Below are 13,823 nucleotides of genomic sequence, written 5' to 3' on the forward strand. Positions count from 1 at the left end.
TCCTGAGTGCTGGGATTGCAGGTGTGCGCCACCATGCCCGGCCATGTGTTTTAATTTATTCCTTTAAAGTTCTCTTCCTGTCTCCCTACTGAATCCTTTCATTCAGAAGACCCAAGAAGTGATTATTTCCCCTAGTATTTCAAATTGCAGATACCAGAAAATCACTTTCCTGTTCATCTCCATGTCTAGGCTACAGTGTCCCTGGGGATCAGGCAGGAGCACAGGAATGAGGAACGCTGGTCGGGTCTGCAGTGAGGCGGGTACTAGGGAGGGCAGGCTGAGAGCGCAGGCCCCTCTGGAGCAGGCCTGTGGCTGCAGGGTCCAGCGGGCTGCCACCTGGGGATGCTCCATCTTCCAAGCAGTTTTCCGGAGGCACTGGAAATCCTGATTTCTTTATTTTATGCAAATTGGATATAAAATGTTATAATTTTCAAAATAATACTTTGGTCAAACGAAAGCTGTCTAAAAGCCAGGCAGGGTAACACAGGCCTGTAGTTCCAGCTACTTGGGAGAGTGAGATAGGAGGGCCCCTGGAGTGCGGGTGTTGAAGGCCAGTGTGGGCAACGCTGCAAGATCTCGTGTGAAAGAAAGGAGAGCGAGAACCAGCTTAGGTTTTTTTGTTTATTTTGTTTTGTTTTTATTAATTGTCAGATCTGAATGCACAAATTTGAGCAAAGGATGTAGCTCAGCAGTAGAATGCTTACCTAGCATGCACAAGGCCCTAGGTTCAATCCCAGCATCAGGGAAAAATACGAACACACACACACACACACACACACACACAAAGCAAATCTGGGCTGGGGATTTAGCTCAGTGGCTCCACGCCTGCCTCACAAACGTAAGTTCGATCCCTGATACCCCCCCCAAAAAAATAAAAGTAAATGCAGATTTGTGGTCTCTTGTCCACGTACAGTAAGTGTATGGAGTTGCAACTGCTCTGTAGAAATGCGTTCACCAGACCCTGTCGTGAAAGGTGACCAGTAAACTGCCCATCCTGTCTCTCCAGTGAGGCTTCAGTCCTGGAAAGGGGGAAAGTATCAACGTTTTTCTGTAGCTTGTGATGTATGTTTCTAAAGCAAGTACATGTGAGGAGATTGACAGATTTTATTCTCTTTCAAATAACTCACCCCATGCCTTGTATTAGCAAATAAAAAGGAATATTGAAGGAAAGCACACCCGGCTGTACCAAACCCTGAGTGAAGGCAGGCAGCTGGCAGCGTGTGTGAGCTGTCCGGAGCTGGAGGGCCGGATCGCCCGGCTGGAGGAGCAGGGGCTGGCGCTGGACAGGAAGTCTGACCACGAGCTCCACAGGCTGCAAACGCTGCTCAAGCATCTGCTCAGGTACAGTGCCTGAGGATGGACTGGCTGGCGTTTTGCTGTGGAGAAGACCTTGGGGGGATTCTGTAATCACCTAAATTTTGCACGTGGACCACTGCTTCTCTTGTGTTCGCATCAACAACCTGAAGCTGTTGCATCTCCTTCTGGGTCAAATGGGACCCAGTATTGGTCTCTGCTATCGGTTTGCTAGACCTGGGATAGTGTGCAATAAACTTGCTAGGAATATTTACCTATTTGTACAAAAAACTAGGAGTTGTGTTATAAAATGACTTACAAGTTACCTTTATACCGGGATGTTCCAGTTCCCCTGCCCTCCTTATAAAGTTTCAGAACTTGAACAAAATTAAATGATTTTAACTCACAGAATCATTTGACAAAGTCTTTTGAATTCTTCAGAGGGTAACGCTGAACCATGTGAGGATGGTAGAAAGACAAAATGTCTAAGCCTCCTTCTCCTCTCAGAAGGCTGGCTGCCTCAGGTTCTGAAAGGGCGGTACTGGGTTTGGATATTTTCATCGGATAAATGTCACTGTTTTCTGAACGATAAGGCTAGAGTAAGAGGAAAATGTGCTAGCGGTGTACGTCACCAGAGGACGATTCTAATCTTCTCTCCTGCCTTGCCCCTGTTAGTTATAACAGGGATTCGGATGAGCTGACCAAGTGGTTGGAATCGTCTCAGCAAACTTTGAATTACTGGAAAGAACAGTCCCTCAATGTGTCTCAGGACTTGGATACCATCCGAAGCAATATAAGGAAGTTTTTTGTAAGTTCCAGTAGGGTATGCTCCGATCAGGCCCAGTCGGCGGGAAGGCGGCCCGAGAATCTGCATCCCCTCTGCCTCTGGTGTAAATCTCCCGTCTGGAGCGGTGCCTGACAGGAGAGTGAACGGGGCGGCGGAGGGTGCTTCGTGGACTGTGTTCAGTTTGCCTGCCAGCCTGTTGTTCTGACCCTGTTTGCATTTCAAACGTCTGTGATCTTTAAAACTGTTTCCTTCAAGGAATTTTCAAAGGAAGTTGACGAAAAGTCCTCCCTGAAGACTGCAGTTGTGAGTACCGGGAACCAACTTCTTCACCTCAAAGAGGCAGACACTGCCACACTGCGCGCTTCCTTAGCCCAATTTGAACAGAAATGGACAGAGCTCATCACTCAGCTGCCTGATATTCAGGAAAAGCTTCACCAGGTAAATGTTGAAAGACCCCGCGTTTGATTAGCATTCACTTGGTAGCTGACAACTCTTTTAAAATTATTTTTCTGACTCAATAATTTTCATTGACACCACCTATTTTTCCCTGGCACCGCTGAATACAGGTCTTAATTACTGGACTCTTCCAATGAGATCTTTCTTAAGAAAGAAATCAGGCTTAATTACTTTATTTCTCGGTTTATCTGTGCCACTGTCTCCATTTATATGAAGGTCTTTATCATTGTTTGGGGGTCATTTATTCTAAGCTCATATTCTGGGTTTGTTTTTGTGGGTAACCTGCATAATTATGTAGCAAGACCTCTTATCCAAACCAGATATCATCTTTCGTGATGCCCCGATTCATTTTTGTTAACTGCAGGTAATTAGGTGAAAATCATTTTGTCCTTGCAGCTTCAGATGGAGAAACTGCCGTCTCGTCACGCAATCGCAGAGATGATTAGCTGGTTGAGCAGCGTGGAGCTCCCAATGGCGGAGGAGGAATCTGTGTGCTCTCCAAGTTCTGCATCTCAAGTGAAAGGACTTCTTCAGAAGCTCAAGGTAATCACACGAGCTGAGGTCTTTCTAGTAAACACGAAGGCAGATCGCAAATGAGGAGGGGAAATGCTGAACCAAGAGACGTGGGGGATGTAACTCGGAAAATCTAATTCTGGGTTTAGGACGCAGGGTGGGGACAATTCTAGAGACAGGAATTCCGCGACTCGCCTTCATCGCACTTACTCTCCTTTGTAGCGCCCACTGCCGTGGGGCAGTCTAAGCTTTCCCTGAGCCCAGGTGACCTCGTGCGGGTGAGATGAGGACAGGTCCCTGAGCCGCCCCGGGAGCTCTCCCTCCTCGTGCTTGTGAGCAGGCTGCAGTGCTGCCTTCCCCAGCAGCCGCAGGACTCCCCTCCCTGCTCTTCACGGACCAGCTCAAGTCCTCCCCACTAACAAATCCACCCTGGCCCTTCCGGCAGGGTTAGCCGACTGCTCGACGAGATGTCTCCGTGATGCCGTTGCTAGTTTCTGTCACTCAGTGTAATAATCATTGGTTTCCTTGGCTGTCTCCCCACCTTGACAGAGCTTTTTGAAAGTTGGGGCTGTCCTTCACCTCCCCCAAAGTAGCCCGCCCAGTGTCTCACCTCCAGCAGGTGTTAATAAATGTTCTTTGAGAATAAGGAAGAGAAAGCTTGCACCCTTCTGCAAATAGTATGACCGTGGCCTCCTTCGTGATTTTTAACTTCAAGTAATTTTAATTAGCACTGAACAAGGCACATGCAGTATTATTGCATGCTGGGCAGTGTGCTGGCCACGGGAAACACAGAGCTGAACGAAGAACCTAGCCCTTGCTGTCACACACCTGCCGGCTGATGGAGCTAATCTCTGACAGGCAGATGAAGAATGGCTTAATGGCCGAGTGTGATAGCAGAGGAAGATATTTTGATATATTGTCCCTTCCTAGTCTTGAAAAGGGTTACCCAAGCTCCAGTAACCTAGCACATACCACATAGTTCCCCCGGAAGCCTCCATGGGAGGTTCCAGAACATTCCTGGATAAAACCCAACAGGTAGCAGCCTTGCCAGCCCTGGGTGGGCTTAGGATCGCTGTAGAAGCGCCACATAGTTCAGTCTGCCTGGGGAGGCCTAGACTCTCTCCCATCGGAAGCTGCTTAAATTAGCAGAGTTCTTCAAAGTATCCTGGGTTTCCTGGAGAATCGGAACTTCTTTTTCCCTTGTTATGTTCCCTATAAGTCTCAGGGTGGCCCAGAATCCAGCATTACTCTCAGGCAGCCTCTCACAGGAACCATCTGTCGGAACCGGCGTTCTGATGTTCCTCGGCTGACAACAGATCCCTTGGACTTTCACACAGTTTCAGTCAGCCAGTCTCTGTGTTCCCAAGGAATGTGTCATTCACAAGAAAGAATTTCACTTCCGTAAAGCAGCTCCTTGATGGGGTTTGGATGGGGTGGAAGGTAATGCCTCAGTGGCCCCAGGGTTGATGGATGGGAGAGGGCCGCCCCCTAGAGGACAACTAGGGGAGAGCCGTTCAGGCTTTGGGTGTTTAATTGTACCTGTTTGTGTGTTCTAGGAGTTAAGAAAGGAAATGGACTACAAACAATGGATCGTTGACTTTGTTAACCAGTCACTACTTCAGTTAAGCACCTGTGATGTAGAAAGCAAGCGCTATGAAAGGACAGAGTTTGCAGAGCACCTTGGGGAGCTGAACTGCCAATGGCACCGAGTACACGGAACCCTGAATCAAAAGGTGGGCTCGGGGCCACAATCGCAGTTTGGACCTTGCAAAATGCCACTTTGCAAAAGATGTTCAGATAGTTAATTCATAATCGTAGCCCCTTTGTCAGTCCTATGTTTCAGTGTCTTCCGTGGGGACATACAACACAGTATGACAGTCATTCTGTTGAGATTTCTTAGTGGGAAATTGATTTAGGCAGGTGAAGAAATTTTATTTAAGATGTTGAGTTTTATGTCAGGCTACTAAAAGTACAGAGCTTTTGACATTTTCTGTGAGAGCACACGTTCAAAAGGGGCAAAGCTATTTCGGCTTTGAAATGATTATGAAAAGGAAGGAAAATTCGTGTGACTTTTTGATAGATTTTTCACTTCGTGATCCTCAGAAAAGATGAAAAAAAAGTATTACTGAAAAAATATATATGTATTTATATTGGTAGTATCAAATTATTGATCTCTTTTCTGTGTGGATAATGTGTACAAGTAGATTTTTGCAATTAAGATTCAAGTACTTGGGCCAAGGATTTAGCTCAGTGGTTCTGCCGCCTGCCTTGCAAGTTCGAGGTCTTGAGTTTGATCCCCGGAACCAAAAAAAAAGATTCAAGTACATGGACAAACAACAAGAACAGACGTAGCTCAGATAGCTCAAAGATATAATGTTGCTGTTATCGTAGTATTTTAAATATTCATTTGGAAAGCCCTGGGAAAATTTAAACCACTCAGATCATCTTATCTCAACCTCACAATCCAGCTGTTAGATATTTATTTTAAAGCAGACAACCCTTCCAAAATGAAAGCTGTGCACAAAGGATTCAACATTATTTTTACTTATAAAAATGTACAACACCTTAATTTCCAATGTTAAGGGAATAACTAGTCAAATGATACTCTGTGCAGCTGGGTGTGCTGGTACACACCTGTTATCCCAGCACTTGGGAGGCTGAGATCGGAAGATCGCCCCAAGTTCAAGGCCAGCCTGAGCTGCACAGTGAGTTCAAGGCCAGCGTGAACTACATAGCAGGACCTTATCTCAAAACAAAACAAAACGATGATACTGGGTCCATTTGATAAGCTATTGGGCAGTCTTTAAAAACTCATATCAACACGTGTGACGACAGTGGGTGCTTGCAGCATCTAAAAAACTTGCTTTGTACTGTTGCTATTTCATAAAAATTAGATGTAGAAAGAATCATGGGATTAAAACTGATTATTACATTGATGAACAATTTGTGATATTGTTAGTACTGATGGAAAATTTTAAGCAACTCTAATGAAGAGAGCCTGGGGAAAGAAAATTTCCTTAAGCTGCACTTGTATTAATAGAGGATGTGAAAACACATTGAAGGTTAGCAACATCATTTTATTTTTGTAAAGCTATTATGAAATTCCGAAACAGCCAGCTGTCTCAGCAGATTAGCTTTTACTTAAAATGTGAGTTTTTAAAAATGTGAGTTTTTTTAAAGGAAGAATTGAAATCCTATTTGCTGACTTAATTAATCTTGATTCTAAAATTATCAGTCTATCTTATGCAAAACATTAGAAATTTGAGAAGAAAAAAACTCATTTTCAAAATACCCTATCATTCCATCACATTTTTTAAGCATTGAGGTTTAAAGATATTTTTCATCGTCTTTTTATTTACCACTTACAGATACAACATTTAGAACAACTTTTGGAAAGCATCACTGAGCATGAAAACAAGGTACAAATTTTGAATACCTGGTTGGAGGCACAAGAAGAGAGACTGAAAACTTTACAAAAACCTGCCAGCGTGATCTCCATTGACAAGCAGCTCCTGGACTGTCAGGTGAGGAGCGGACAGCGGCCCGCCCCGTACCACACGGCGCCGTCGGCCTCCACGGTCCCCACACCTGCTCCAGGAAGAGGGTTGGGTTCTAGAGCATCAGGAGACTCCTTCACCCCACCCTGCACATGTCGTCGCGTGTGGCCCAGAGACAGGATTGTGTCCTGAGAGAGGCACCCTTAGGCAATTGTATCGCACAGAGAAGAGCACTTTTGTCCCGCGGGGCATCCATGCACTACCCCAGCTGAGCCACCAACTGCACACCTGGGCTACTTGGCATTCCATCTTGTGAAAGCTGTGACCGTACTTAATTCCTTAGAGATTTCATGGGTTGTTTTTTTTGTTTTTTGTTTTGGTACCTGGGATCGAACCTGGGACCTTGTGCTCGTCTTCGTCCCTGGGTTTTACACAGTTGCAAAGTGCTGTTTTAGATCACGAGAAGGTATTTTCCTGGTCACTGCTGCTCTTCTGTGATATAAGTATTAGTTACTCCCAACGGGAGAAGATATTCACAGAGAATTTTGACCTAAGTGCTTCCCGGTTTTGGTGTTCTTTATTACTTCGCCCACTACTGGCAAAATTACTCTGAATTTCCCATTATTTTTGGTATTTTGTTGTATGTTTCATTGGAGGGATATCATTTTCTTCTGTTTTAAGGGACCTCTTGTCCCTTGGGCCGGTGTCCAAGGCTCATCCGGGTGTGTGAGTGTGGCCTGAGACAGCCCCTCCCCTAGGGCCCGGTCCCCCCTCAGCACTTTCTGAGGGGCGACCCGCTCCCTGCCAGGCCCCACAGCTGTCACTGTGCTGCTTCCTCACCTACGAATGAGCACAGGGGCTGGGAAGCCGCGTCAGACCCCAGCTCTGCTGAGATGCTGACAGGATAGCACAGGACATGAAAGACGTAAAGGACACAACCGCCCTCACAGGGCTTTCGGGGGCTCATTTCCTGTCCTGGCTCCTCACTGTCCATCTCTGCTTGGTGTCCCTAAGCCACGTGGTTGACAGCGTCCTTCGTCCCTGGAAGCTTAGGCTCCTCGGCCCCTGGTGACTGTCCTTTTCGGAGGCAGCTTCCGTCCTTGCCTCTCTGTCCCTGCAGGAGCACGTTAGGTCTCCCAGCGGCTCCCACTGTGTAGTCGGTCCACACTGGCACAGGCCGCGCGACCCTGCAGCCTTTCAGCTGCCTGCCGCCCCTGCCCTCTTTCCCTTGGACGCCTTCTTACTGCGTCAGAGCGACACTTCTGAAATGCAGGAGGTCGCAGCAGTGTCCCATTGGAAAATCCTTCGCTGTCTCCACGTCACCTGCAGAGTGAGGTTCAGTGTTGAGAGTGGCACTCCGGGCCCTCCGAGACCTCCCCTCCCCTGCAGGTTGCAGACAGACCGTTGCGGCCTCTAACCGTGTAACCCAAGCAAGTCTGTGCTGTTCTCGCCTTTAGCTCTGTCCTGATGAGTGCTAGCCGTGGGACGTGTTTGAGTCCGGATAAATCCACCCCTCCTCTGCCCCCTCAGCAAGTTGTAACTAAGCAGGTCCCAGAGCTGTGAGGCTGGCTCACGGTGGAACATTTGCCCACCACCACAACACCCTGGGTTTGATCCCCGCACTGGCAGGAATGGGGAAAGACAAAGGTCTGACATCTGTGGAAACTTACTAGCAAGCGGCTCAGACAGCGAATGGCTCAGTGAAGCCCAGATCTATGCTCCTTGACCCGCCGTCAGCACTGTCTTTGCACAGAGCAGAGGTGTCACTGCTCCAGAAGCAGTCTGTTATCTTTGTGGTCCCATTAGGCAGCTATAATTTTGGGAGATTAGACTGGATACAAAACCACACAGGGAGCCAGGCATGGTGGCGCCTGCTTGTAATCCTAGCACTCTGGGAGGCCGAGGCAGGAGGATGACAGGTTTAAGGCCGAACTGGGTGATTCAGTGTCTTAGTGAAACCCTGTCTCGAAATAAAATGAATAGATAAATAAAAAGCGCTGGAATGTAGCTCAGTGCAAAGACCCTGAATTCAATCTTCAATTCCAGAAAAACACCAAAACACAGAGCTAGCTAAAGCGGCTGTACTCTAGTGATTGGGAGGGTTGGAATTCACGAAGCACTAAGTCAGGATTGAAACATTCTGTGGGAAGAGACCAAGTTTTATGCATCCTAATTGTCATGGAAAACTGTGTAGTTCACTAGAATGGTGAGGTTTGAGATGACATTATTAATCTCTCAAGTCTACTTCTGCCGGGCGATAAGCGACCAGAGCCAACAGAAGTTCATTCAGAATCATTTCAGAGGAATTTAGATGTTTTTAAAAGGTTTAACACAGTTTCTCACAGAAGCAATATGAAAGTGAGGGAGGACTTTGAGATTCTAGTGGATCCTAATGATTACCAAGGGATTTCTGTGGCCCACTGTGTTTTATGTCTAGAACGTAAACTGAGATGGAAGGTAAGATGAATTACTTTCCTAGTGAGGTAGGAGTTGAGAAACTTTAAAAAGCTCTAGCAAATCTGAGGGAGCAAGGTCCAAGTATAGGACCCCTGGGTGATGGCCATGTTATTCTGGGGAGAAAAGCAAGAATTTTTTCCTTGCGTGTATGTTTTCGTGGGCTGTTATTACCATAGCTACTCTTTATACTTTCTTGCAGTTTTGTGTGTGTGTGGTTTTCCTCTAACTCTACTAAATAGTGTTTTTTTCACCTGTTGTCCTTATTTAGAGCGGTCATGGTGAACCATTTAGAGATTTCAGTGATAACAGACAGCCTGCTGCAGCGCACGTGCCCCGGGGTCACCACCGCTGTTGTACAGCAAATGTGACAACTTTTACTGTCATAGAAGTGGTTTTGAAAATCCTTAGTTCGGCCTTCATGAAGACTGTCTTATGAACTCGAAGGAGGGGAGGGTTTCACTATTTTCAGAGAGTTTTAGGCTTAACCTTACAAAGGAAAATGTCAGCTTCGGGTTGGTGATAAAGGACAGGGGGTGAGGCTGTCGGGTATGATTGGGGTGAGGAGCAGAAGCGCTCACTGGCGGGGCTGCTGCAGAGCAGCTTGCTTGCTGGGCGCTTTTACAACCCAGCCATGACAAGAAAACCTGAGAAACCCGCTGCACGTGAGCTCCTGGACGGCACACCAGTGATGCTCGCGTGGCGGGGAGAGAGGAGGTGGCAGGTGCCTCCCTCTCCCTCACTGGCCTCCCAGCCCTACCCTCCACTCCAGTCGTCGGTTTCGTAAGGAATGGATTTCTTTCCCTCTTTTTTGTACTCTTCAGTCCAGAATATTCCTGATGTGCGTTGATTTAAAGTTTGTGACTTCAGTATTTCTCGAGTGCCCTCTGGGATGTGACCGTTACAGGGCGCAGATGTCAGGGCCACACTGCGAGGTTAGCGCAAGGCACTCGTCCCTCACCAGGGCACAGACGCGGCCACCTGCCCAGTGACCCTTGCCCCCAAGGAACTCACCTTCGTCTTTCCTCCTGAACCCTTAGTGATTCTTTGGACAGATATGGTTTTTAGAAAGCGGAATTTCTTGGGTTTTTTTAAAGATCTTAGAGACAGATGTGGGAGACCATAGGTTCACACACTGTGTGGGTGGAAAGCTGTGTGGTGCCAAAGGAAGTGAGCACAGATGTTCCGTAGCACCCTGGCAGTTCTTGAACAGTTTTTGAAAAGAGGACTAGGGTGCAGCTGAGTGGCAGCGTGCGTGTTCAGTATGCACAAGGCCTTGGGTTCGATCTCCAGCATAACCAAAAAAAAGGAGGGAAAAGTGCAGATGTTTTCTCAACTGGATCCCAGCCCAGCCTTGAGCTGTGCCTGTCGCCCCTTCCCCTGTGAGGCCTGGAAGGTTTGCTGCTGGCCTCCTGCACATCAGCTCTGTCTTCAGACTGGCGTCCCTCGGTCTCTTTTCTAGTAGTGGAACCCTGTGGGTTTCTAGAAAATATACAGGTAAAAAGTGGAGTAAGTTAAGGCTGCCTTTTAGGAGTAAATTCATACGAAGAGGTGCAAAAGGATGCTACAGCCGTTACTGTCTGGACTGCCGATTCTGTGACCTGTCATTCCGTGATGCTTTACATCAGGTGTCTGAGCACCTCCTGCTTGTGGTTTCTTCAGGGCTCTAAGCTACACGAAGTATAGGTGTCATCGCCCTTTGCCAGGCAGCAGGGACTTGGGGGTGTGGTGACTGAGGTCTGTGCAGACAGCCAGCCCGGGGCCATGTGCAGCAAGGACCTGTTGTGCTGGACTCTACGTTATCGTGTGGAAAATGACATGTTGTTTAGAGTCTCCTAAAATAAAAAGCCGTGGAATATAAAATCAGATGATGATTGTGTTACGATAAAAGTGTCTTTGCTCTAACACTGTAATTATATACTCCAGCAGTGTTTCTTTTTCACTTGAAAAGAGTAAACCCCAGTGTACTGTACCTTATTGATTTGTTTTATTTTGTTTTCTGGTACTAGGGTCTTGGGTCCTTGCGCTTGTGAAGCAGGCAGTGGAACCACTGAGCTAAATCCCTGGCCCACCTTATTGTTTTGTAATACTCTGCATTGAAAACCTTTTCCCCCCGCCGTTCCAGGACATAGAAAATCAACTCGCAAGTAAATCTAAATCCCTGGAGGAGTTGAGACAAAGCCACCCAGCTTCGCAGAGTGGCGCTGCGCCATTGTTGGAAGATCCGGCATCTGGAGTCGAGGGCTTGTTCCAGAAGAGGAGCAGGGTGATGGACCAGGTAATAAGACTTGTTTGAAGTGTGCTGTCTCTCTTCATGTCGTCTTTTATGTGTTGTGGTTATTGTTCTTTAATTGTGGAGACTTGCTCTGTACCAAAAACCGAAAAGATGCCGAGGAAAGTATTGAAGCGGAGTGAAACATTTCCAATCCCATTTTATGTGTTGAAGAATTCAAGGCAAAGCCACCATTCCCTCCTCCATCGCTGCCAGGCAGGAAACCCACTCGGCTATCTTTGTTGTGTCTGCTCTACTCATTCAGACATAAATGCCCCCTGTGCCCAGCCCGGCGTTGTCTGGTGGTGTTTCCTAGCCAGATATAAAGATAGCTCTGGAGAAGCAGCTGGGGTTCCCCACGCGCGGCTGAGTGCGCTGTGGTCCTGAGTCACAGCCCTGGTGAGCCGGGAGTGCGGTGAGCACAGAGTGTGTCCTCTGGGGACACAGCCCAGTGAGGAGAACATACAGCGGAAAGGGGCAGGCAGGCCACCTGGATCTTATGAAAGGCACATCAAGGTCTCCAGGGACGGTACCCAGTGGGAGAGGGAACAGCATCTCCAGACATTGCAGCCCGCATTTCCCCACAACAAAGGACAAAAACTACTAACCAACTCCACAGCGGCCCACGTTCCCTCCAGCGTCCGCACAGTGGGCTGTGTGTCATCTGCCGAAGCCTGGTTTCAGCCATTTGTTCCGAGGGGCATTGGGAATTAGCTGTATGGATGAAATCCACAGGCGACATCCAGCCTCACTTCTTCCCCAAGTGCCGCTGTTTGGGCATTTGTTAGACGTGAATCCCTGTGCTCACTGACCAGAGTAAGATAAGCAGGAGAATAAATGAGTTCCCAGGCCCAGGGAAGAGTGCCCATGAACATAATCACAGGAGTTACGATACAATGAAAATAGAGAGGGGAAATTGAGGTGATGCATGTAAAAAAGCATGCAGATAGTGAGGTTGTCGTCAAAGTTAGACATACAGATCAGTGGGATCGAACTGAGAGTCCATAACTAAACCCCTGTACTGGATGTGGTGACACGTGGGGCCAGTAACCCCAGCACTCTGGGGGGCTAAAGCAGGACTGCAAGTTCAAGCCCAGCCTGGGCAGCTTCGTGACTTAGAAAGACCCTGTCTCAAAATTTATAAGTGTGTTCAAGGGCCGGGAATTTAGCTCTGTGGTGCCGCCACCTGCCTCACAAGCTCAAGGTTCTGAGTTTGATCCCCGGTACCAGTCAGTCAATCAAACAGTAAAATGGGCTGGACATGTAACCCAGTGCAAAGGCTCAGTCCCTCCCATGGGGGGTGCAGCTAGAAAATAATGTGCCATTTCCTCAAATGGTTAAAGATGTAGTGGATTAATTAATGGTCAACTTGAAATGCCCGGCTGAACTGAATCAGCATGGTTCTGGACATGGAAAACCCACGGCATACAAGAACTGGAGGATCGTATGCTAAAGATTTTCCTGGAGAAGCTCGCCCTGGCTAGATTTCCCGATAAGAACTTGGCTGTTCCGGTCTGAGGAGGAACTCCGACCCTTGCTGTCACCAGGAATGGCTGCTGTTCTCTTCAAGGGACTTCTGGTCTTTGCCTCGAGTGTCACCTCCTGGCTCCGGTGCAGATCCCTCAGCCTGGTGGTACAGACCCTTCACCCCTCCAGCACGGGCTTTGTAGTTTCCACCATGGGCCTTGGGCCTTCCCAGTGCAGATCCGTGATAAGGACTTGTGTGGGGCATTGCTGTGAGCTCTAGGCCTTCCACTGGACTCGTGTGGGGCATTGTCATGGGATCCAGGCCTTCGGCTAGATTTTTCTGGTCTCTAGCATGTGGACAGATCTCTTGCACTCCTCTGCATTTGACTTTTTGAATGAATATTTTAAAATAATCCTGTCAATTTTGTGTCCTATGTTAAATCAGTTCCCTTGCAAACCCTGACTAATAGTTACCATTTGACTCAGTAATTCCACCCATACTTAAGTAATCGAAAGAAATGAAAGCATTCACACCAAAAACTTGAACATCAGTGATTATAGCAGCATAATTCATAATAGCCCGAGAGTGGAAACAGCCCATTGTCCATCAGTCTGTGAATGTATCAGTAAAATACAGTGTATCTACCCATGGAATATGACACATCTGTACTGGGAAGGATGTACCAGTATATTATAGAACTTGGATGGCTTTAAAGACATTATTTTGCTGAGTGAAAGAAGCTGGTTACAAAAGTGTGTGAAATAATTCAGCAGATCTATAGAGATGGAAAGTAGATTAGTGGTGGCTGAAGAGGAGGGCTGCTAATGTGTAAGGCATTTCTTCTGGAGTGGAGAAATGTCCTAAAGGTGGTTACGGCGATGGCACACTTTTACGTAGGTGAATTGCCTAGGGTATGAATTATGTCTCAGTAAAGAATTATTTTTAAAATGTAGAGAGTATAAGCATAGATTGTCCATCCCTCAACTTCCCAGAGTCAGTGACCACTGAGCTCCGCCTCCATCCCGAGATCAGTGCTGTTGTATTGGGTGATTCAGCTGTTGCTGTGACTCGGTCATGCTCCCT

General features: G+C 47.4%; 1 protein-coding gene across 6 annotated transcripts in view; it reads left to right on the forward strand.

The window, feature by feature from the left end:
• Nucleotides 1–13,823, forward strand: part of Syne2 (spectrin repeat containing nuclear envelope protein 2) — a 310,603-nt gene that overhangs the window by 226,769 nt on the left and 70,011 nt on the right. For all 6 annotated transcript variants that reach the window (XM_010602996.3, XM_010602997.2, XM_010602995.1 and 3 more), the window contains 7 exons: nucleotides 1,145–1,341; nucleotides 1,969–2,101; nucleotides 2,336–2,518; nucleotides 2,933–3,079; nucleotides 4,606–4,782; nucleotides 6,418–6,573; nucleotides 11,126–11,278. In XM_010602996.3, coding sequence (XP_010601298.1) covers nucleotides 1,145–1,341; nucleotides 1,969–2,101; nucleotides 2,336–2,518; nucleotides 2,933–3,079; nucleotides 4,606–4,782; nucleotides 6,418–6,573; nucleotides 11,126–11,278 — 1,146 coding nt within the window. The remainder of the gene's footprint in view (nucleotides 1–1,144; nucleotides 1,342–1,968; nucleotides 2,102–2,335; nucleotides 2,519–2,932; nucleotides 3,080–4,605; nucleotides 4,783–6,417; nucleotides 6,574–11,125; nucleotides 11,279–13,823) is intronic.

Source organism: Fukomys damarensis, unplaced genomic scaffold, assembly GCF_012274545.1.
Source record: "Fukomys damarensis isolate Sample0158 unplaced genomic scaffold, DMR_v1.0_HiC HiC_scaffold_21, whole genome shotgun sequence".
NCBI lineage: Eukaryota > Metazoa > Chordata > Mammalia > Rodentia > Bathyergidae > Fukomys > Fukomys damarensis.